The 24,140-nt window shown below is 46.5% G+C and overlaps 2 protein-coding genes across 3 annotated transcripts in view; one reads left to right on the top strand and one right to left on the bottom strand.

Annotated features, from left to right (window-relative positions):
- The window catches only part of LOC133365844 (dnaJ homolog subfamily C member 3-like), a 15,671-nt gene extending 7,814 nt beyond the window's left edge, over nucleotides 1–7,857 (top strand). Inside the window, exons 7-12 of the mRNA XM_061588173.1 lie at nucleotides 140–259; nucleotides 1,197–1,302; nucleotides 1,899–2,019; nucleotides 3,215–3,347; nucleotides 5,009–5,157; nucleotides 6,345–7,857. Of these exons, the coding sequence (XP_061444157.1) occupies nucleotides 140–259; nucleotides 1,197–1,302; nucleotides 1,899–2,019; nucleotides 3,215–3,347; nucleotides 5,009–5,157; nucleotides 6,345–6,487 (772 nt within the window). The 3' untranslated portion in view covers nucleotides 6,488–7,857. The remainder of the gene's footprint in view (nucleotides 1–139; nucleotides 260–1,196; nucleotides 1,303–1,898; nucleotides 2,020–3,214; nucleotides 3,348–5,008; nucleotides 5,158–6,344) is intronic.
- Nucleotides 6,077–24,140, bottom strand: CLDN15 (claudin 15). 2 transcript variants are annotated; one of them, XM_061588177.1, is made up of 5 exons: nucleotides 23,788–24,140; nucleotides 16,223–16,387; nucleotides 14,939–15,020; nucleotides 13,324–13,434; nucleotides 6,077–6,336 (listed from the first exon to the last, which is right to left on the bottom strand). In XM_061588177.1, exons 1-5 carry the CDS (start codon nucleotides 24,002–24,004, stop codon nucleotides 6,291–6,293), a joined length of 621 nt encoding a protein of 206 aa, XP_061444161.1. In that variant the 5' UTR covers nucleotides 24,005–24,140; the 3' UTR covers nucleotides 6,077–6,290. The 2 variants fall into 2 exon arrangements, with proteins under 2 accessions (XP_061444161.1, XP_061444160.1); XM_061588176.1 differs by lacking the exon at nucleotides 6,077–6,336 and adding an exon at nucleotides 8,191–11,694.

Raw genomic sequence — 24,140 nt, 5'->3', positions numbered from 1 at the left:
GTTAGCTTAGCCATGAAGTTCCACGTTGTTCTTGGTCCGGTCACTTTTTGTCTGCGTCAACCCAATGGATGCCTGCAAATGGCATGTTGTCTTAGGGCTCCTCCTGCTAGAGCTAGACCCGGTCCCTTTTCCTCCACAGCCAAGTGCGGGAGTGCCTGAAGCTGGATCAGGATGACAAGGCCTGCTTCTCCCACTACAAGCAAGTGAAGAAGCTTGCCAAACAGCTGGAATCTGCAGAGGAACACGTCAGCGCTCAGAGGTGCAGTGGGCCCCTCCCTCTACTACCCCCCTTAACCTCCCTGGGCTGCTTGTTTGCAAGGGTGGATGGGCAGAAGTCAGAGGTTCATATTGAGGATCCTCTGTGCAAAGCGTTGTGCACTAAGCACTCTCCAACAGGCATGCCGAGGAATGTTCAGTTAGCTGCATTTTATGAAACACCATTTCTGAGACTCCAGCGTGCGTTGCCTACGTACCTTCAAGGCTATACTTGCAGCACGTTCAGCCTAGAAAACCTAAACTGATGTTCTTGGGATAGGAACCTCGAGCTGCCTTCTACTGAGTCAGGCCATTGGGCCATCTAGTTCAGTAGGGTCTTTTCCCAGCCATTCAACCCCCAACAATTTTAACGGGAGACAAACAGCATTGAAATTGGTGCCACTTTCATGCAAAACATGTGCTCTTGCTAGCTGAGAGCACACAAGTCGTTGACAAGGCAGATTCATGCAGCTTTAAAAGGGGGGTTATTAGACAACTTCATGGAGGACAGGGCTTTTCAACTATCCATGGAGTCATTTAAGCCAGTAGCTACCCACATATCTTGTAGTGGTGGATTCTGTAAGATAAATTATGTGTTGTGTGAAGAAGCACTTTGTCGAATTTCCTGTGCCTACTTGTCCATCAGTTTGTTTCATTGGACGGCCTTGAGCTGTAGTGTTACGAGAGAAGAAAGATCTCCCCAGTCGAAACCCCTATCATGTGGTCACCACATTCTTTTGTTTGTGAAACACAACAGTGCTGAATTCTGGGGTCCATTAGCAGTTTCTGCATTCAGTTAAGGTGATCACAGAATAATGACGCTTTTCTGTTCTGCTTGACCACAAAATCAGACTGGTTCCGAGCAGTTCTTTGGCTGCTTATTATCCCTTTGTTGTGCAGCCTTGAGGCGAGCTCCTTTCTCTATCATTGCCCGGAAACAGGTACGGAGATGCCATAGAGAAGTATAAAGCGGCCATGAAAACAGAGCCCAACGTGGAGATCTACGTGGCTAAAGCAAAAGGGCGCATCTGCCACTGTTTGTCCAAGGTGAGGCAGGGCAGTCCAGCCTGTTTGGGGAAAGGAATAGAACTGAAACGAAATTGGCTTTGGGTTTGTGGGTTTGTTTGTTTGTTTTTAAAGGGGTTAAGATTAATTGAATATGATTACATGAGTATTCATCATAAATGAATGAAAATAACACTTAGCTTATGGTAATGTTGAAACTTATTCAGAATCAATTTCGACAGCCTTGGAGATAAGACAGACCTCATCTTGAAATCTAGAGATCTGCATTTCGTTTCCTGCTCTGCCACTGTTGTTCTTTTTGTCCTTGGTCCTTCTTACAGAAGTGGAGCTTGTTGGCCTGTAATCAGAGGCAGCCAACAGGGTGACCTCCAAATGTTGTTGGACTCTAACACCCATCAGCTCCAGCCGTGGACAAGGATGATGGGAATCGTAGTCCATCAGATATCTGGAGGGCACCACGTTGGCTCTATCTAAGGAAAGTTTTGAACCAGTGTTGCTCTGGTCTGACAGTGACGTGCTGTGTTGGAACAGATGATGGGACAGAGCATGGTGGGCAATGTGATTGCTGGGAAACCAGCAGCACAGATGCAAATGGTGCTTTCCTTTGCCACCTACAGAGCAAAAAACCTCATGAAGCTATAGATATCTGCACAGAAGCCCATCAGCTTGACCCCAGGAACATCTTCATCCTGTGTGACAGAGCTGAAGCCTATATCCTGAATGAGGAGTTTGAGAAAGGTAAGATGGCCTGTGACTGAGGGGTAGAGGGGGACCATGTCAGGGCCATAGCTCATTGGCAGAGCATCTGCACTGCATGCAGAAGGCTCAATCCCCATCATTTCCAGGTAGGGATGGACATGTTCCCCTGCCCAAAACCTTGGAGAGCTGCTGCCAGTCAGTGTAGACAATACTGAGCTAGATGGACCAATGGTCTGACTCTGTATAAGGGACGTCCTGTGAGAATATAAGAGCGCTCATGGACAACAGTCCAGCATCCTGTTTCCCACAGCAGCCAGACAGTTACCTTCAGAAGAGCCATAAGCCATTTTGGAGGCCCCCAGCACAATATGATATACTGCCTCTGAATATGGAGGTTCTACTTAGCTGTTGGATCTTATTGATTATTATAGCTCAAGGGTGGGGAACCTGCAGCTCTCCAGATGTTGTTGGGACTCCCAACTCCCATCAGCCCCAGGCAGCATAGTCGAGGCTCGGGGATAATGGGAGTTGGAAATCCCAACAACATCTAGTGGGCCGCAGGTTCTCCCACCTCTGTTGTAGATCTTGGTCTCTGTTTTCCCTCCTATGATGATCCCAAAAGTAAAAGCCAGACTGCATTAATTCATTCATTCCAGTATCAACTGGGTTGGCAAATAAGGTCACTTCTGGATCTGTGTGTAATCTGTGCAGATACAAAATATAGTATAGAGGTCATTCAAGCTCTGTAAGCAGGCACAATAGCAATGTATGGTTGGAGGAAAGTGATGAGGGGCTGTTGGGGGTGGGGTGAGGGCACAGGATCACATGAGACCATCGTAGAGTCGCTTGCCTCAATCTCTCGATTTATTACGAGCATTGAAGGGTTTTTTAAACGTTTTTTAAAGTTGTTTTGTTTTAATGTATTTTAATGTCTGTTTTTATGATGTTTTAACGTCTTTTTAGTGCTTTTGTTTGCCGCCTTGGGCTCCTGCTGGGAGCAAGGGCAGGATATAAATCAAATAATAAAGAAATAAATAAGGGTTATAAATATGTTTGTTTCAAAACAAAAAGCAAGAACCGTGGTTCTCAGGATGGCATGCACTCGGCCATTCTGTCGGATTCTACATGTGCAGACCTACCAGCTCTGACCTTAGAGACAACGCTAAAGAAAGAGGAGAAATGAGGGTTGTGTAGGGTTTTTTCCTCTCAGTTAACACCAACTCTTGCCTTGTAGCTGTCGAAGACTATCAAGAGGCCAAAGAGTTTGACAGTGAAAATGAGGAATTAAAAGAAGGGTTGGAGAGGGCACAGAAACTGCTGAAGCAGTCCAAGAAGCGAGACTACTACAAAATCCTTGGGATCCGGAGGTATGGCATGCACTTTCCATAACTTCTTCACAGCCCAGAAGCAGGGGAGGGGAGTTGCTTTCTGGCCCTTCCATCACTTTCTTGATACGTTGTTCGTGAAAGTCTTAGAGGGATTGGCTAGTGGAATTCTTTTCCAACTTAAATATGTATGGCTCTATCATTACAGGCTGGCTTTAAAGACAATGGGCCTTTCCTTAAAAGGATACTACCATGATGCCGGTTTGCCTTTACATTCTTTTGCTTTTATTGTGATGCTGGGGTGTCTGTTGCTGTCACTGAAGCTGCTGATTGCTGTTTGACTATTAATTCCACCCTTGTTTTTTATGGCGTTCTAGAGTTTACATTTGAACATTATGCATTTTTATATGTTGGAAGCCACTTTGTCACGGTTTGACACTTTATAACGGGTGGGAAACCTGTGACCCTTCAGATGTTGCAGGACTCCAACTCCCATCCTCCCTGACCATGCACCGTGCTGGCTGGAGCTGATGGGAGTTAGAGTCTGACAATATACGGAGGGCTGTAGGCTCCTCATCTGTTTTATAAGATGGCCTAAAAATATATTAAATAAGCGTTAAGCTTTGTGCCCGTTAAATTTGAGCTCCTAGTTTAATGGACCTTGGATATCAGGGCTTGGAAATGCCTTTGTTAGCAGACCTGCAGGACTTTTAACCAGCAAAGCTAAGTTTGACTGCACTGGTTGTAATGGACTATCTGGCCTGACACAGTGAATGAGATCCTTTGTGAAAAGTATTTCTACCTCGCAGCTAAGGGGCTAAGCTGCACAATCTTGCCTCTGCCACAGGCTCACTCAGGTAGCTTTAAGCAAGCCAATTCGAGTCTTGTCCTACATTGCCAATAGTGGGAGGCCAGCCCAGCAGAGTTTTTGTAAGAATCGCCAAGATAAAAAGTATGCATACAAATATGAAGTAATAGTATCATTATAGTCATGATCTAGTTAAAGCTGGACATCTTTTAAAATTTAATTTATTATTTTGAATGTATAACCCACCCTTCCTCTCCAAAGGAGCCTCAGGGCTGCTTACAGTAATAAAATGACATAAAAACAATTTAAAACAACACTACTTGGACTGAACTAGACCAGACCTTAAGTCATATCTTTCACAGAGCATAGTTAACTATGTCAGCTCTTGGCTGTCTCTTTTTTTTATCACAAAATGGTAAAAATACTGGAACCAGCTGTTTAATAATTTTAAACACAAAGCCATCCTGGTCAGGTTCTGGGCAAAATTTTGATGTGGCAAGGTAGATGTGTACAGGTTGGTTTGCAAACTGTATTTATGAGGTGGCAACAGAAAAACAATTTGATAAATTTTGCCGGTCTAATTAGGTTAATGCCAAAATATGCAAATGTTTGCATTTTCAAAGGAATTTTTGCTAGGCACGGTAAGGATTTCTGTGTATCTCCAAAGCTTGCATACCCCGTATGCCAAGCTCACCTGATTAAACAAAAAGAGGCCACTTTACCTACATACTTTGCTTCTCCTGTCATATTGGAACTGAGACAGGGACCTTGTCTGAGCTGCACACCATGTGGTCTGTGGAAACATTTCCTGCTGCTTTCTCACTTAAATTTGCCATTCCTCGTGTCACTGAAAAAATACAGGAACAAACTTTGTTCCTCTGTTTCCTTTCCCCAGGAATGCAAATAAGCAGGAAATCATCAAAGCCTACCGGAAGCTGGCTCAGCAATGGCACCCTGACAATTTCCAGTCAGAAGATGAGAAAAAAGAGGCTGAGAAGAAATTCATTGACATTGCAGCTGCTAAAGAAGTCCTGACAGATCCAGGTAAGTCCCACCTGAGATTAACTTGAGGCCTGGTCTGCTCTGCTCTGCTGTAAACAATAAATTGCCTTTCTTGACCTGAATAACAAGTGCAAGGGTATATACTATATATTTGACATGCACTGTTCTGTGCTATGCTAGCCATGGGCAAATAAAGTGTTTGTAGAGCCACAAAGCCCCACCCTTTGGCCACCAGAATTTTTGGGCTTGCCCCCTTTTGGCATTGCCATCTACATTATGTCACTATTTAGGGCTAGGAACATTTTATTTTTTCTAATGAAAGCCTGGTTATGCTGAGTTCTATTCCTAACAGCAAAATGCAGCAATAGGTCAGCCCCTGAGCGTAAGCAAAATGTCCCTTGCAGAACAGCTCAAAGATAAATAGGCATGGTGTCTGGCAGGGATGGAGAATCTGCCACTCCCCAGAAGATGCTGGACTTCATCTCCCATCAGCCCCAGTGAGCATGGCCAAGGGTGAGGGATGATGGTAGTTGTAGTCCACCAACATCGGTGGAGGGCCACAGGTTCCCCATCTGTGACATATGGCCGTAACCACCAAACTCTCTTACTGGTTATGTTAATTCCTGCTGTGTTGGGAAAGATGTTGCTGGGGTTTACCCCTTCCTCATTGCAGTGGGTTATAACTGTGCCACTGGGAAAGTAATTGCATCTCAAATTTCCATGTATTTGATACAATCATATCCTGTCTTTCTTCGAAGGAGCTCAAGGCAGTGTGCATGGTTCTTCTCTGCTCCCCTTACCCCCTTCTTTTTTAACCTTGCAACAATCCTGTGAGGTAGGCTAAGCTGCGAGATAGTGACAGTCCCACAATCACCTTGGTGGCTCAGTGAAACCTGCGTCTCTCTCCAGTCCTAGTCTGACCACTGCATCGCACTGATTCGCACAGACCGCAGATGGGGAGCGTGAGATCTTTCGCATTTTGTTATTTATTTATTTATTTGTTCGATTTCTATCCTGCCCTTCCTCCCAGTAGGAGCTCAGGGCGGCGAATGTGAAACTAGCAAGGAATAGCTGAGAGGTAAGAAGAGTAGAGCTGGCTCTCTGCTGCTCTCCCATCCCTGAGTGTGTCCGACTGCACAGGCCTCGCTCTTCTTGGTCCAGAGACCATCTCTTCTTCAGACTTGCGCTGTCTCTTCCCAACGTTTTTGTTCTGTTTTCCCCCTGTCCAGAAATGCGACAGAAGTTTGACTCCGGTGAGGACCCGCTAGACCCAGAAAACCAGCAAGGAGGGGCAGGACATCAGCACCAGTGGCCGTTCGAATTCAACCCTTTTGGCTCTGGGAACTTCCACTTCAAATTTCACTTCAATTAAGTTGGCTGAGCCCAAAACAGGAAGGCGAAAGAAACTGTGGCTGCAAACAGGCGCACGGACCTCTGGGCTATGCTTTGCTGACGCAGAGACTACAAGAGTTACCAGTCCCCATCAGAAGACAACCGCTATGCAATGGGGTGTGTGTGTGTGGAGGTTCCTTCCTTACTGTATTCAAACATCCCTGGTCAGGTGTCCGGATGCTCCTTCCTAAGAGAGCTGAAGCCTGAAGGAAGATGGTGTTGCCTTGCCTCCAGTCGTGGTTCCCAAGAAATGGTTGCTGCGAGGTGGGCCGTACCATGCATGCAGGGCCTTGCATACCTCTCTGAAAATCCTGCCTTTCACGGTGGCCCTTGCAACTCTGAGTTGAATTCTGCAGCCTGACTTAGGGGGGCAATGGGATATGCCTCTCATGTGTTTACGGAGAGTCTTTTTAAGCTGGTGGCAAGGAAACAGGAACTGATTCCTTCTACTCCTTACCCCTGCTGTCCTTACAAAATCCTTCACCACCATGTAACCAGCAGCTCAAGAGGGGGCAAAAATTCCTCTCATTTTAATTTGAAAAAAAAATGAGGGGAAGAGTGCACAATTTGTTCTGCTTGCCTGTTGGCATCTGTTTGAGTTTGCCTATCCAAGAAAACGTCAGCCTTGAGTAATGTGATGTGTGTGATGAGCTCTGTTAACTGCTGTTGATGGGGTGGGGAACCACCTCTGAATCCTGCACAGTCTTCCTCCATAGCAACATCCTGTGATGTGCCGATATGGCTATTAATCTTGTAAAGGCAGGGAGAAGCACCTCTCATTACTACCCACTTTCACTAGACGGGATGAAAAAGGTCTGAAGGTTGCCGGCCTTTTTTTTTTTTTATGTTGTGAGTCACCCTATTATGTGGCAATAATTTGTCTTGTCTTTATAGTAGGGTGGATTCTGGTATTGCACATTGACTTCTCTCTTTCTCCGAATACGAAGGGGATTATAACGAAGAATCCACTCTGGATGTGGGAGAAAAGAGCTTACTTCACACATCCCCCGTCTCATAAAATTGCTGTCCTTCCTTGCCCCAAGTTTGACTGTTACATGTGTCGTTTGCAAGTCTGATATTCTACAACAAAGTGGGGGCACTCATTTCCTCTAATTTATTGCAGCTAGGCAAAATAAAATAAAATTCTTAACTTTTCTCCCTGTTCCAAGGCAGGAAGGGAGGCATCGCCATTTCTGTTTCCACTTCACCCCATCACAGCACAGTAGTTAAAATAAATATCCTGATCTGTTCTAGTCATCACCCAGTGGCTGAGAGAAGGAACTTGAAGGAGGGGTGTTTAAACAGCCACCTTCACCAGAAGTGTCAAGATTAAACGTTTGTACTGCAAAACGATCACTTGTCTTTCCTTTCACTGTTATGCTGATGCATGGGTTGAAGAAGCAAGACTTGGGAAGTTGTGTCTCACCACATCTACCTTGTCTGCTCTGGCTCTGAGGCAGAGAAAGCACATCTCGTAATAAGAGCTCGCCTGAATCAGGCCAAAGGCCCATCTAGTCCAGCATCCTTTTCTCACAGGGTCCAACCAGATACCTATGGGAAGCCTGCAAACAGGACCTCAGCACAACAGCACTCTCCCCACTCATTACCACTAACCACTTACTGTTTTTATTCATGTCATTTTTAGACTGCTTCCTAGCAAATAGAACTTGAAGTGGTTTCCTCTTTAAAAAAAAAAAAAACCCACACCAGATATATAAGTATATAGCCTTATCCTCCCTGAATTTGTCTAATTCTCTTAAATTCCAAGTAGATGGCCATCACATTTTTAAGTTCTGTTGGAATGAAGGGATGACTGCATGGATTTTCTAGCATCTAGTTGATGTGAGCTATTTTAGGAGGACCCTTTTGTCTCTCACACACACTCAAAAACTTGTTCTGCTCAAGCTTTCTGCAGGGCTAGTTGTTTGCAAGGAGAGTTAAGGGCTGTAGGTGCAAGCCTACACATTTTCCTGGGAGTATGTATCATGGAACTCAATGGGACCTACTGCTGGGCATGCATGCCTGTGCACAGGTACGGACTCTGTGGTCCTCCAGATATTGTTGGACTCCATCAGCCTCATCCAGCATGAGGCTGATTGGAGGAGTTTAGCATCTGGAGAGCTCCAGGTTCCTTCCCACGCCTTAAGCATGCTACATGTCATTGAAAGTAAGGTGGTTTAACTGCCTTTTTCTGGACTTGGGCCTGTGTGTATTAATGAACCCAAATTAACTTTCAAGGCCTAGCCAAACACAGCATGCTGTGCCCTGGAAGCAGCGTGTGAAAGGGTATGTGCAGACCAGGACTGGGGCACACGGAGGCTTTTCCAAGTGGAGAAATAAGAGGTTTGTAGGCTTGCATTTCTTCCTTACTAACCTGCCATGATCTGGCCCTATCCAGGAGCTGCATAGCAAAGGGGCTTCTCCCCTCCACTAGACTTGCACCATTTAGGTAAGCGTTTTATTTTCCATTTTGAGGACTAACGTAAAGTGCAGCAGCTTAAAGACTGTGCTGTAAAGCAAGAAGTGTGCCTGGTGTCTTGCCTCGGTCCTCTGCAACCGGGTGGGAATGATAATACCTGCTTACTTTGCAGGGCTGTTGTGAAAATTACTGAGCGTATCTTAAGAGAGCAGCAATCTGGGCTGTTCCAAGTGCTTTATAAACACTAAAGGCCTCCCTCCCCCTTAATGTGTGTGTCAGCATGGTAGCAATTGGTGGAACTGTGAGGCACGACTCCTAGATGAAAAGATCTGTGCATGAGCTGCTGCAATTGAAGCCTGGTATGAAGTGTCCTTATATGTAGGGCTTAGCCTTCAGTCTTCTGGGAGGGGTGGCCTAATTTAGTATTGCTTAAGGGCGGATCCTTCCTCTTCAAGCATCCTGCTTTTATTTCTGTTTTACTAGCGTAGCTCATTGGATTTCAAAGGCGGCACGAGTCAGTGGTCATGATTCCAAGTAATAATGTTTTTATAGATATATAAATATATATCTGAAATGTACAAGGTAGTGCTTCTTGTGCACAGGTCATACAAAACAGTCCTTAGGGGAAAAAAAATCTAACACCGGTTGTATCCTTCAGCATCAAGTGAGCAAAGCCTCTTGGCTCAAAAACAAGCACAATTCAAATGTTCTTATCTATAGGAGCTCAATTGCTCCTATCGCTGGAGGGAGGGAGGCCAAGTTAGCGCTGTCTCTCCATGTAGAGTATCTTTTGAGTGATACTTAACCCAAAGAGAAGAGGGGGTGGCTCTTGAACTTTGTGTATGGGTCCAGAAATCCCTTTCAACCAGAGCCCTTGAAGGGGTTTCAACAGCTGGTGTGTCAGATCTTGAAAGGAGGGTCTTTTGTATGCACCCTCGGCTGCATTTAAACTTCCTACCTGCTGGGATGAAGGCTAGTGCAGGGCCTTTCTAACAGAAATTTAAAACCACCAATCCTAAATTCATTTTTGTATGTGTGGACAGCAAGCGTTCAGAACTGCACCTCACATGTGGGGATAGTTGCACATTGTGTGTGTCCGCGCACATGTGCATCTTCAATCTTCATAATGCACCATCCCCTTAACAGTAAAACTGACCATCCAGGGAAAAAAACATGTTTTCAATTTTCTTACACCCCATGCTTCAGGACCCCAGACAGGAGTTGTTCCAGGATAATGGCTTACTCTTGGTTGCCAGCTCTTCAACCAGCCCATGTAGCTGTGCCTTTCGACAGTGGTGCAATTGCTTCAGTACACAGATTGTAACATTGATCTCTCTGTGCTCTTGCCTCCAACTCCCATCAGCTCCAGCTTGAAGGCATAGCAGCAAGTGCTGATTTCCTGGAAAACCTATGCGCAGCAAGCAGAGGCGCACTCTTAGAAGTAGGTAATGGAGAAGGGAAGCCAGTGACTCCTTGTGAGGCCATAAGAGTGGGATGCTGGAGGGTATATACACACCAAAGCCACTCTTGGCTCCACACATGGATGATGGCATAGCACTGGATCTTTGGGTTTATCTGAACACCATATTCCAGAGACATGACAGCAATCACGAAACCTATGGCTAGTGACCAGGAATGAGATACAGATGCAATGCCTTGTTTTACAACCTGGTATTTTTCCACCAGTTTGAAATTTTACCGAATTGCTGAAGTTTTTGAACCCATCCAACCTTTTCGTTTTTGCAATGGGCTACTTCAGGGATGGAGAGGCTGTGGTCTTTCAGGTGTCACTGGCCTACAGCTCCCATCATCCCTAACCCTTGGCCATGCTGGCTGGGGCTGATGGGAGTTGGAGTCCAACAGCATCTGGAGGCCACTGGTCCCTGGGCTGCTACTTCAGAAAGCTAAATCTTAAAAATGTAACGGATGAATTTTCTGAACCATAGCATGTATCAGCACACCTCATTAGATACTATCACCAACTCAGTACCATTTCTCCCACACGCCCATATTCCCCATCACCTACCCCCTTCTAATTCAGCAACCTCGATAACGGGGGGGTATGGAGACAGGGCCACAAAACATGCGGACTACACCATTTTGAATATTTACAAGCCAATTCGAGTTCAGATTTTTCTTCCCCTACGTAGATTGATGCTAGTTCTTAGCGTTGGACCATTGGGTAAGATCACTTCTGCCAAGCGTTCCAAAACATTTCTGACTCCCCTGATCCCTGAGCACATAGGACCTTGCACAAAGTTCTGGAATTCAAGAGATATGCTCACCCCCCCTCCTCTGTCATTTTAAGAAGTCAGCTACTCCTGACAACATGCTGTCCAAAAACCAGCAAGCCATTTCCACGTAGAGGAGAAAGGGGACAAAACTGCCACGTGTAGACAGCTCTCCTCCACAATAAATAATTCCCACGATGCAGCATTTTCCAGGGACAGACTCAGAAATGTGGATTCAGTCCAATTCCTATCATCGGAATGTCCAAAGGATGCGGGGTTTGGGGAAGCTAGACGAAAGAGCCCCTCCCACTATGACTTGCCTGCTCTTGTAATAGCCTTTTGGGTTCTGTGCACCCAGAGAAGCATCCAGACATGTCTTTGTGTTAAAAAAAAGAAAGAGAAGCTCAGGCTTAGACGTAAGCGTTCTTCCCATACTTTCCACCGCTGCTGGCATTAGAGTCTATGCGGGGGCGGGGCGGTGCATTGGTGGTGGGGGCCGACATAGCACTCTTGGGGGCCTTGTATGGATAAGAGTAGCTGTGAAGACACAGAAACAAAAGCGTGAGGACATTGCGGGGTAGCTGGGTGTTACCCTTCAATATCGATGTGTTTACAGTTGGAATATTTCTTTTAAGGGGAAAGCAGAAGTGGCACGCCCCCCAAAATGAATGGTCTCAGAAGCTGGGGTTCTCCAACAGGCAATAAAAAAGTCACAGCAGGCCGGCTAACTCTACTTGGCTTCTGTGTCATTGCATCCTCTCAGAATTAGCCACACATCTTTCCGGGCTCTTTCATGACCTGTTTTGAGTTGGGGGAGGGGGAGAGAGGGTGCCTTGCTACCCTAAGTAAATTGATAACTGTACCCAGTGGTGGCTCCCTGTCGCCATGTTTTTAATTACTTGTTCAACTGTTTTATTGACCATTTTAATTTTTAAGAGTTCTTTGAGAGCCAGTGTAGTGGTTAAGGTGCCAGACTACGACCTGGGAGACCAGGGTTCGAATCCCCACACAGCCATGAAGCTCAGTGGGTGACCTTGGGCCAGTCCCTGCCTCTCAGCCTCAGAGGAAGGCAATGGTAAACCCCCTCTGGATACCACTTACCATGAAAACCCTCTTCGTACGGTTGCCATAAGTCAGAATCGACTTGAAGGCAGTCCATTTGCATTTTTAGGGGTCTTTACATCCAAGAGGTACATAAGTTTTGTTAGATAAATAAAATAAATAAATAATCATCTGCTAACAATTTGCTGCTCATTTATGGCGCCCAAAATCACCTTGCCTGAGATGGCCGCCTCATAAGGCCTAATCATAGGGCTACTAAGCGATGTAAGATGTCAACCAAGCCGACAGCAGGGTGTGGAAGTTTTCTTTGTTCCATCTTTAATGCAATTATTGAAGAGTCCTGTCTTCCTTTGTGGCTGGTCACCCTACCTGTCCTAGCTGATCTCTTATACCAGGGATGGGGGAACCCGTGGAATTTGCCATACTGCCTGAGGTTGAGTTGGAGTCCAACAAATCTACCTGTAGTCATGCAGGTTCCCCATCCCTGATATGAAGTGTATGGTCTACCACTCAGCTACAGCCCTTTCTCTTGTTCGGGCATGGGGGAGCCTATGGCCTTCCAGACATGGCTGGACTACAACCCCCATCATCCCTCACCATTTCCCATGCTCACTGAGGCTGGTGGGAGCTGGAGACCAACAATATCTGTGAGGGCCCCAAGTCTCATCTCTGCTTTATATGGAGAAGGTCCCAGGATCCATCCTTGGTTTCTCGAAGAAGGGTTAGGAAAGACTCCTGTCTGAAACTGTGGAGAGCTGCTGCCACAATGCAGAGCAGGAATGTACAGTCTGTGGCCCTTTGGGTGTTGTTGAGACTCCTCGCAGCCCCAGACAACATGGCCAATGGTCAGGGAAGATAGGAGCTGTAGTCCAGCGACACTTGGAGAGCCACAGACTCCCCATCCCCTAATAAGAAAATACTGATCGAGATGGACCAATGGTCCGACTCAGTATAAGACAGGAAGACATGACAGCCCCCAGTTGCCTTGTCTTTTGTTTCTGCGTAATGGAGCAGATCAGGCCCAGAGGGAAAGAGCAGCAGGCACAACTCCCCTTCCACCACCACCACCACCACCCAAACAAATGGAGCCAGCATGCTTCTCACCTCTTGTCCGGGGAGGAATGGGCCCTACACGAAGTGAACAGGCATCCTCCACCAATGATCACCAGCAGTGATGCACTCCATCCCAGGTAGAGGGCGGGTCCAATTTCATACCTGCACATTGGAAACCATCTGAAAATAATCTGGGGGGGGGGCAGCTCAGTGAAAACCCTCTCAGTTCCCTTTGGACTTGCATCACCTTTTGTGATCCAAAAAAATCTACTTCACAAAAACCCCAAGAACACAATAAGGCAGGGGTGGGGAACATCTGTGGCCCTCCAGATCCCGTTAGACTCCAGATTCCATCAGTTCCTGCCAACGTGGCCAACGGTCAGGGATTATGAGAGTTGGAGGCCAGTAACATCTGGAAGGCCCCATATTCCCTCACCCCTGTGCTAAGGACAACTAACCCACATTACTAATAAGACCCTCTACCCTAAGCTCTATGGTATACAGAGATCAAGGGTGCATTCTCTAAAAATGCCCTGTGTTCCTTTGCGGAGGAAAGGTGATATAAATTTAATAAATAAATAAAATATAGAAGTCAGCAGACTGGGTGATAAGCACTTTGGATAGCTCCTTGAAGGTTTAAACTAAAATCAGGAGCAGATTACACTGCCTCACTGATTTAGAGCCACATCCACCATTGCCCCTCTGTGTTATTCTAACCCTCTATTATTGAAATGTGAGCTTATTGGATGAAAGAGCTGCCTGTTTACCTATTTGCCTAGCCACAACTTCAACATGAAATTTTTAAATTAAATTTTAAAAAAATAGCAATTGCCAAACATGTCTCACACTGTATCAGAGCAGAGTAAGGCAATAATAACAGGTACATTTTGTAAAAAATTCACACCCCATATTTCCTCCAAGGAGCTTCAGGCAGCGTGCATGATATTCCCCACCACATGTTGTCACAACAGCTCTGTGGAAGTAGGTTAGGCTCAAAGAGAGAGAGAGATTGACCCACGGTCTTCCCAATCCTAGATCAACACTTTTGACTCAGGGATGGCCCAGGTCCCAGGCTAGATAAGGTCCACTATGCTCCTAGCCAAATTGAGAAAGTGTTGTATACACGCATGTGTGTATGTGAGTGAGCATGTGTGCGTGTGTGTGTGTGTGTGACAGAAAGAGAGTCTTGTGCCCTTGCATGTGTATGTGCTATGTGAGTGATTGGTGCGCATGTGTGGTCTATGTGTGATGCGTGGGTGTGGGTGTGCATATGTGGCCGTGTCCATGTGACCCTTGAGCCGACAAAAGTTAGCCACCTCTGCTTTATGTAATATACCACACTGGCTGCTAAAAGCCCTGGAGAGAGAGAAAGACAAAAGTGTTGGTGTCTCCCAAAGTGGGTTGCTATCATAAAAAGGCCCTGTCCCCAATCACCACCCATATAACCTCCGAAAGCAGGGTCACCCTGAGGAGGACCTCTGAAGCAGCATGTCTTAAATTGCAGGAAGGCTTGTAGGAAAGAAAGCAGATCTTCAAGTACTCAGGTCCCAAGCCATTTCATTGTGCTTACATTTTTCTGTAAATTACTCAGATATTTAGGTAATGTATAAATTACAGTCAATATATTTCCATTCCACCCCCACCAGCCACAGCTCTGCAGACTTACTTTGTGCCAACGAAGAGCGGGTTAAAGAAATCACGAGTAATATTGGAGGCGTACCAGGAGACTGTCACCATCCCACAGATACCTGAGCAAGAAGAAGAAGAATGCTTCACCTGCATAGGAAAAGGCATTGGGGTCAAAGTGGCATCCCTGTGCCCTAAAGGGTGTTGGGGTCCCATCCGCACAATACATTTAAAGCAGTATCACACCACTTTAAAACAGTTGTGGCTTCCTACAAAGAATCTTGGGAACTGTCGTTTGTTAAGGGTGCTGAGAGCTGTTAGGACACCTCTATTAAAAACATGAGAAGGGCCCTGCTGGATCGTGCCAAAGGCCCATCTAGTCCAGCATCCTTTTCGCACAGGGTCCAACCAGATACCTATGGGAAGCCTGCAAGCAGGACCTGAGAGCAAAGAGCACTCTCCCCTCCTGCGGTTTCCAGCCGCTGGTATTTGGAAGCAAACTGCCTCCGCCTATGTGAGGGGAAGAGGAGTCTCCTGACAACTCTCAGCACTCTTAATAAACTGCAGTTCCCAGGACGCAGTGGGGGAAGCCACGACAGTTTTGAAAATGGAAACGGATTGCCTTCAAGTCGATCCCAACTTATGTCTACCCTATGAATAGGGTTTTCTTGGTAAGCGGTATTCAGAGGGGGTTTACCATTGCCTCCCCCTGAGGCTAGCCCTCCCCAGCTGGCCAGGGCCTGCTCAGCTTGCCACAGCTGCACAAGCCAGCCCCTTCCTTGTCCGCAACTGCCAGCTGGGGGGCAGCTGGGCTCCTTGGGACTATGCATCTTTCCCACGGCTGCACAGGTGGCAGGGCACGTAACCCCTGAGCCACTCCCTGTGGGGGTGATCTTTAGCTGGCCCTTGACACCCAGGAGACACAAGCAGGGATTTGAACTCACAGACTCTGGACTCCCAGACTTTAAAGTAGTATTATACCATGTATGGTGCAGTTGGGGCCTTGGTGTTGGTAGCTCAAGCAGACTGTTGCATGGACCAACAATTACCAGTAGAGGGAGACAAAGTCTGCTTGGAAAAGAACCAATGGGAACTGCGTGTCCACAACAGGACACAAAGGGAAGACCCATAGCTTAGTGCCAGAGCATCACTTTGCATGCTGAAGGTCCCAGGCCTGAGGTTCCCACCCCTGGCTTAAAGACATATGAACAACCTCCATCTCCAAATCTAGCAATACCATGCAGTAATTTACCCTCTTGGTCAACGGCCTTCTGGGTCCCTTTTTGCTGTCTCCCACAAGGGCCCCTGTTTTTGCTCCGCTTACCAGCCAAGATGAACATGCAGCCCCCAACAGCCGCCATCTTTGCCTTGACGTTGGGGTTCTCCTCCGCCACCTTGGTGCACTGCAGACCCAACATGCCACACAGGACCCCTAAGCAGCCCAGCACCAAAGCACTGATCATGAGGGCCCTGGATACCTGGAGATAGGCTAGAGAAGAAAAGGGAGAAGGAGGTGTGGGCTCCCAGGTGACTTAAAGCAGAGCCTTCACCACAGCCCTGAAATTACAGCCAACCTTACCAGGAAACAACAGAAGGAGCACAATTTTCTCACAGTGGCCAACCAGATGCTAATCTCTCCACTTGTGGCTCCCAGGAACAGGTATTCAGAGTCATACTGCTTCTGACAGTGTAGATTCTACTAGCCACTGACAGCCTTATCCTCCATGGATTTGTCTAAACCCCTTTTAAAGCCATCCAGATTGACAGCCATCACTGTGACTTCTGGGAGCGAACCCAATAGCTTAACTACGTGCTGCTGTGTGAAGAATATTATCTTTTGTCCATCCTGGATCTTCCAACATTCTGCATATACATCATACATTTAAAGGACATTATTTTCCCCAAAGAATCACTGTAATATTTTAAATAAATAAATTCTACAGTCCTGTTCCACACCAGGCATCATTTCAGCTAATCCCCTCCTTCCTACTCCTCCTTCAGAGATGGAAGTTCTAGAGATCCAGGGGAGAGAGGTGCACCTGACAAACGGTACCGCAACTCTTAGAAACTCACATCTTATCTCCAGCGTACAGGAAATATAAATGTGCAGGATGAACACAGGGCCAGATTAAGACATGCTGAGGCCCTAAACCATGTCAAGAATCAGAGACCCCATACCATAAAAAAAATTAAGAGGTGGAAAAAGTGGTGGGAAAGTAACAAGGAGGCGATTAGCTGAAATGATGCCTGGTGTGGAACACGACTGTAGAATTGTTTTATTTACAATTGGGGTGGGGAGATCGGGGCTCAGAATTTTGTTGGTGGGTTTCATATGAAAAGTTATCGTAGCCAAACCAATTTCCATTATGATAAAACATTTTAGTTACTTTCATCATATATAGAGGTTGCTCATAATGTGAGGCCTTAAATCATGGCTTACTTGGCTTGTTCCTAAATCCAGCACTGGATGAACATTAAGGCACCATGTTCATTGCACAACCTGCCATTCCCCACATTGCACCTGCTGCATTATCTCTTTCAAACTGTTATGCTCTGTAACTGATTTATTTGTTACAATTTGTGCTTAAAGTGTAACACCTGCTGACAACATTTTCCTTTTAGGCACATCCAGCTAAACACGTAGCAAGTTCACTTGTCCTTTAATATCTTTTTAGCTTACTGCTGATTTTCATTATCTTCTGGATGGTTTTAAATATCTGTAGTTAATGGTCTTTATTGATCATTTTATTGTTTTATTCTTTTTTTATAAACCACTCAGAGAGGTTTTATTGCAATCAAGTGGTATATAAATTTTGTTACATAAAGAATACATAAATGTATACAGTAGGACCCCACTCCTACAGCGGGTTACGTTCCAGACCCCTGCTGAAAAGTGAAAACCACTGAAAAGCAGAACTCATTGAAGAGAATGGTGCGCGACGCCCGAAAACCGCCACAAAAGCAGAACAAGCGCCGTATGAGTGGGGCTTTAGTCTAATTGCGTCTAATTGCGACTGCTGCATTAGCGAAGCGCCGTAAAGCAGAGCCCTACTGTATTCCAGTTCTCAACAGGTGTACTCAGAGCAGATTGGAACATTTATAAAATGCAGTGAAACAATACTCAGAGGATCTAACTGCACAAGGTCATTGGTCAGATGGTCATTGCTGCAGCACTGATTATTTGCCTATTTTTATTGAGAGTCCCAAAATAGAGGTTTGGGGGAATCAAATATCCCCTCCCCCCAAAAAATAGCCTTAGTTATTTATTACATTTATATCCCACCTTTCTTCCATCACAGAACTCACGGCGCCATGCATGTGGTTCCCAGGTAGTCAGTGACTCTGACCTCACCTAAACCTGCCTAGCCTCAGCAAGGTGACAGCCTTCATTCTGTCATTCCTCCATTCCTTCCCTGAGCCGGCCCAATCATTAGGCAGAGTGAGGCAAGTGCCTCAGGCGGAGTGGACAGCATTTCCCCCCGCTGGAGGACAGAGGTACGTGTGCCACATGTCTTCTCCTATCTGGTGTCCTCAGGAGCCCGGGAGGATGTTGTCCTGTTGCCAGTGCTGAACTGTTGAACTGATTTAGTCTTCTTCTGTACACAGCATGGGGGGAGCACCATCTTGCCATTTGCCTCAGGCAGCAAAATGTCTGGAGATAACCTTGTTCCTTCCCAACGTGGGGTGAGAGGTAGATGACCCTGTGTGGGAAGGATTCCAGGAGAGAAAGGAAGGCTGGCAAATAAGACCTCAGAGCCTGCTCTGGTCGATTGTGCCTTCCCACTCACTTGCGTACAGGGGTAGGGGAGAAATTCGATTCAGTTTGCATTTAAAGGCGAACCTGCTTAATTTGCACTTTGCGAAATACACAAACCAAAAAGACAGCCACCCTTCAAAATTTGCACTTCTCCTGATTTTGCAGAGCAGCTTGCCAGCCCAGTAAGGTATACAAAAATGCATATGCCAGAATAAAGTCTGCATAAAAATGCAGTATATTAGGGGACATACCATATAAAAATACATTCTTTGCACATTGGTAAAATTGTCAGTATATTTTCTATAACTGATTGACAGAAGGAAAAGAACAATTCAGTTAATGACAGCAGCGTCACTAGTGGGGTGCGGGGGGTGCGGACCACACCCGGGTGATGCCATGAGGGGGGTGACACCCAGAGCCGCCCCATTACGGGGCAGGGCGCCCGTGCCGTTGCCCAGCAAAGGAGCCGAGAAGCACTCCGGGTCAGCGTCGGAGCAGCCAACTCCTCCTCGGAGGCAGGCAGGCGGGTGGGCAAGACCGGGAGCAGCGTCGGCGGGGTGAGGGAGGCGCGCTGGCATTCCCAGGCCTGCTTCTCCGGCTGGGTGCCCCTCCGGCACATGCCCTCTCAGGGGCATGGATGGGGGTGGTTGGCCTCATGCGCACGCATGTGCTCAGTGCAAGATTTGGGGGCTCGCCAAGGGCCCCCCGGCACCTGGTCCTGTGCACACCCAAAGCAGGTGCCCACTCACTGGTGGTGAAGCCAGGACGGACCTTCCACCATCAGCCTGGAACACGTGGTCAGCATCTCCTGCTGAGTGTGTGCACACATGCGCACGCACAAGGCCACCTACCCCCATCCATGCCCCTTAGAGGGTGCGCGCCGGAGGTCCGCCCCCCCCCGCACTCCCACTAGTGACACCGCTGGTTAATGAACAGCCCACGTATCAGTTCATATCTTAGAACATAATACACAAAATGTATACTCATCATGAAAGCCACTGAAGAAGACTAATTGTCGAAACACGTTTGGCTATGTTATACATTTTGCAATTTATTACATATGGTCATTGATTTATGCGTATTGGCCACTGTTTACAAGTTGCCCTTTATATCCACACTGATATTGATATTGTTTTGATTATACCATATATTTTGTATTTTATTGTGTATGGGCACTGATCTTTCCATTATTTTGCTGGCCATTTTTATTATTATATCAAAATACTTATAGAGATTTTATATTGATTGTTTACATACATATTAAATTTTTGATATCATTTTATAATTATGTATTCTATGTCTGTACCTTAACTTTGTTTGGAGCACTGTGTTTGCATTAAGGTAGATTTTAACTTCACAGTTTTTGTTGCTGGACTAGATGTGCCACCAGATTGATCCAGCAAGGCTCTTCTTGTATTCTCATGCTCATTATATTAGTGAAAATGGCTTTGCAACAATGTTAGAAATTTGGAGGACTGAATTTAAGACTGGGAAAATGAGAAACGGAGAAGTGATACTGGCCAGTCCTTCCATCCCTATTGCAGAGTAATTCAATGTTAACAGACTAGGAGCTAACAGACTGAAGCTCATTCCAGACAAGACCGAGACGCTGTTGGTGAGTGCCTTCTCTGCCCAGATGGAGGATGTTCATCCTGTTCTTGATGGGGTTACACTCCCCTTGAAGGAACAGGTGCGTAGCTTGGGAGTTCTTTTTGATCCTTCCTTGTCACTTGAGGCCCAGGTGGCCTCGGTGGCACGGAATGCTTTCTACCATCTTCGCTTGGTAGCCCAGCTACGTCCCTATCTGGACAGTGACGACCTCGCCTCAGTTGTTCATGCTCTGGTAACTTCTAGACTGCACTACTGCAATGCGCTCTACGTTGGGCTGCCCTTGAAGACTGTTCGGAAACTACAGCTAGTCCAGAATGCAGTGGCCAGATTGCTGACGCGGACCAGAAGGTCCGCTCATATAACACCTGTTCTGGCCCATCTGCACTGGCTTCCTATTTGTTTCCAGGCTAGATTCAAAGTGCTGCTTTTGACCTATAAAGCCCTACACGGCATGGGACCGCAATACCTGGTGGAACGCCTCTCCCAATATGAACCTACCCGGACACTGCACTCAACATCTAAGGCCCTCCTCCGAGTGCCATCCCATCGAGAAGCTCGGAGGGTGGTGACTAGAACCAGGGCCTTTTCCGTGGTGGCCCCCGAACTGTGGAACAGCCTCCCCAGTGAGGTGCGCCTGGCGCCGATGCTACTAACTTTTCGGCGCCAGGTGAAAACCTTTTTATACTCCCAGGCATTTTAAAGTGTGTTTTAATAGCATTTTCATCATTATTTTGTATTTTGGATGTTGTTTGGTTCTTTTATTGTTTGTTTGTTTTGTTTTCTTTGATTTATTGTATTTATTGTATTTATACATTGCTTGTTTTTATCTTTTTGTACACCGCCCAGACAGCCTTCGGGCTTAGGGCGGTATATAAATTAAATTAAATAAATAAATAAATAATGCACCTAGCTGAGTAGAGCCTTCAGGAACATGCAGTGACTGGGAGTGCATGCAGCAGTTGGAGATATCACAATCATGGTCCCTATTTTCATCAGTGAAATTTCTGAGAACTGAATCGAGCTGCCGTTAAAGGCACAGCTACAGAAGCCAGCTGAACAGTTGGCGACCTCTGCTTTAGGGATGGGCAAAAACTTCAATTCAGTTCGCATTTCAAGCTGAATCTATCAAATTCGCACTTTCTGAAACAATATGAGAACCAAAACACAGCCATCCTTCAAAATTCACATTTATCCGAATTTTGCAATGCAGTGCACCAACCAAACTATGTTTACAAACGTGTGTATGTTAGGGGAAAGTGTGCATACAAATGAATATATGAGTGAAAATAATGTACAAAATGCATTATATGATGAGAAATTGCTTGCAAAAATGTGTACTTTAGTCAAAACTGCCTCCAAAATGTGTTTATTAGGAGAAAAGTGCACTAAAATGCTGGAGAATTTTAATGAGGATTTAAAAAATGCAAATTGCTGCAGAAATGTGAAGAACTGAGTTTAAGAATGGAAAAATGAGAAACTGCAAGAACCAAAGCTGTCGGAACGTCCCATCTCTAGTTTGCATACAAACACCTCACCTGAACCCTTCAGCCTGGAGAGTTTTCAAGATGTCTTTCAGGAGTTGCAGAACTCTTCTGCAAACAACCTACCAGGATGCTGACTAGCACAACAAACCGCTTGGCAAGTGGAGTGGCAGTTACAGCCAGAAGGCTCCTTATACAGTTATTCTCTTAACCATTTTCGATCAGCGATCAGAGAATTGTGCATTGCTGCCCCCTGCAGGGCCTTATGGGAAATCTCACAATTGGCATCCGCTTTCTTTCACATCCACTAAGTCTGAAGCTCTTCCCCAGTCCTAGTTGTGCAGTGGTGCAGCGTGGGCTATATGTTGCTTGCTCTGCTATGGTGAGAGAAATCCACTCTGAGCATGTTCCATAACACCTTTTCACATGGTTCAGGGCTGTGGTTTGGCACAGAAAACTAATTCCAAGGCCAATCCAATAGGTACTGAGCCCCAAGCACCTCTGTTCCCACGCCGCAAAGGACGCCTGTCCACACAACAGTGCTTAGTAGGGAAAACAGATTAATCTCCCAAATGGTCTTTTCCGCCTTTAACCACTGCAGAAATTCAGTTAGTAAAGTTCTTGGCATCACCATAGCTCTGTGCTGTGGAAAATTTCATCTGTTGAATTTCTGCCTGTCCCACAGCTGTTCAAGATACAGGAGAACCTTGGCAGAAAGATGTGGCAGACTGCATCAAAGCCATATCCTCTGAGCTGACTGCAGTTCCTCAGTGGGAAAAAGATTATTACTCTCTGCACATACGTCTGCTATGATTTTTGCATGTCCCATCTATGAACCCAGACATTTGTATCATGGTCTTCAACTCAGTTTAAGCTCTGCAGCTTGAAACAGGGGTGGCTGGCTGTTGATTACATAAGCTAACATAATACATAGTTCAGTTGGTTATAGAGACTGCTGACTTGACAGTTTCTCCCAGGGACAGAGTTTAGATTTCTAGATCATCCGTCTGGCAGTACCCAGAGGGCTGTTCCTCAAGCCAAAGCTTTGCTGTAGAATGGTCAAACTAATTAAACAGAGCACCTCTGAGGATGGGCAAAGTGGTTCAATCTATCCCCTGAATAGCACACCTTTGGGATTTGCATCCAGGTTTTCCAGGGCAGGTGAAGTGGCAGGTGTGACCCTCACCACTTTGCTTTTCAGAAATTAATTTAAAAGCGAGTCACCTTACCCCAAAGAATAAGTCAGGAGAAAAGGGGCTGGGGGGGGGTAAAGAAAGGAAGGGCTCACTTGACAAATCCCTGCATTACAGGAGGTTCAACAGGGCAGGGAAGGACTCTGTCCAGGTGAGTTTTGCCCAGATACCCAATTGATGCCCTCCAAGAGAGCCATGTAGGAACACACGTTCCTGTGCATGGCTTGAAGCAAGGAGAATTCAGGGTGGGAGAGACAGAGAATAAACTGTTCTGGGATGTGGTGTGCAGAGACAGCACATGTAACACAAGTTGTGTGGCAGGTGCCTTTCCTATGTAAAAGGATTAGCAAGGAGGGACATTTGGAGGTGGTGGAAGACCTTAATTCGCTTTGTAAACTCATGATCTCAACGTTTCTGTCTATGTATGCTGGCCATTCGGAAAGACTTCATATCCTCTACGGCCATTCAGAAGGAACAAATGCTATTACCCTTTAGTGTCATTCTGATGGCCTCTTAGCTTCATTCCAGGACCTTTTCGGTGTCATTCCAAAGGCTGAGTGGTGTCATTCCAAGGGGCTTTCGTTGTCATTCCAGTGACCGTGAGGTGTCATTCCAAGGGGCATTGTGTCATTCCAGTGACCATGTGCTGTCATTCCAAGGGGCATTCGGTGCCATTCCAGTGGTCGTGTGGTGTCATTCCAAGGGGCATTCGGTTGTCATTCGATCTTCCTACGCTCCATTTGGCGCTGAGGCCAAGCTGCCTTCCTGTGCCACGAGATCGGAGGGCATCCCCCCGGTTTCCCTCCCCCCTCCCTCCTTTCCCCGACAACCTGCTGCTGCCGCTTACCTGGTAACTCCAGCAAGGACTGGAACTCCCAGCAGTTGTAGACGCCGGTGGAGTCGGTGGCGCAGCTCTGCCACAGGTTCTCGAAGATGGTGGAGGTGGTGATCACGTTGCCGGAGACGGAGGAGACCCTCCAGTAGCTGTTGAAGAGCGTCACCGCCAGCATCCCCCAACCGATGGTCGCCAGGAAAAAACCGACGGTCTCCAGCAGCATAGACATGGTGACGCGGAGGAAGCGGGTGGCGATGTCGGGGGCACCGAGAGATTATGGGATGGCGCCTGGCAAGCCAAGAAAGAGAAGCCCAAGCCAAAATCCACGACGGACTTCTGCAGAAGTGACACCCTCTGAGGAGCCT

Source organism: Rhineura floridana, chromosome 11 (genome assembly GCF_030035675.1).
Source record: "Rhineura floridana isolate rRhiFlo1 chromosome 11, rRhiFlo1.hap2, whole genome shotgun sequence".
In the NCBI taxonomy this organism is placed as follows: domain Eukaryota; kingdom Metazoa; phylum Chordata; class Lepidosauria; order Squamata; family Rhineuridae; genus Rhineura; species Rhineura floridana.
The sequence above is the reverse complement of the archived record's forward strand: the minus strand, read 5'-3'. Positions and strand labels throughout refer to the sequence as shown.

Excerpts from the sequence above, each read along its gene's own strand:
- CLDN15 (XM_061588176.1), bottom strand. The coding sequence starts at position 24,004 with ATGTCTATGCTGCTGGAGACCGTCGGTTTTTTCCTGGCGACCATCGGT. Across the intron at positions 13,435-14,938 it reads CCGCTCTTCGTTGGCACAAA|GTATGAAATTGGACCCGCCC; the intron begins GTAAGTCTGCAG and ends TCCAATGTGCAG. Across the intron at positions 11,695-13,323 it reads CATTCCTCCCCGGACAAGAG|CTACTCTTATCCATACAAGG; the intron begins GTGAGAAGCATG and ends GTGTCTTCACAG.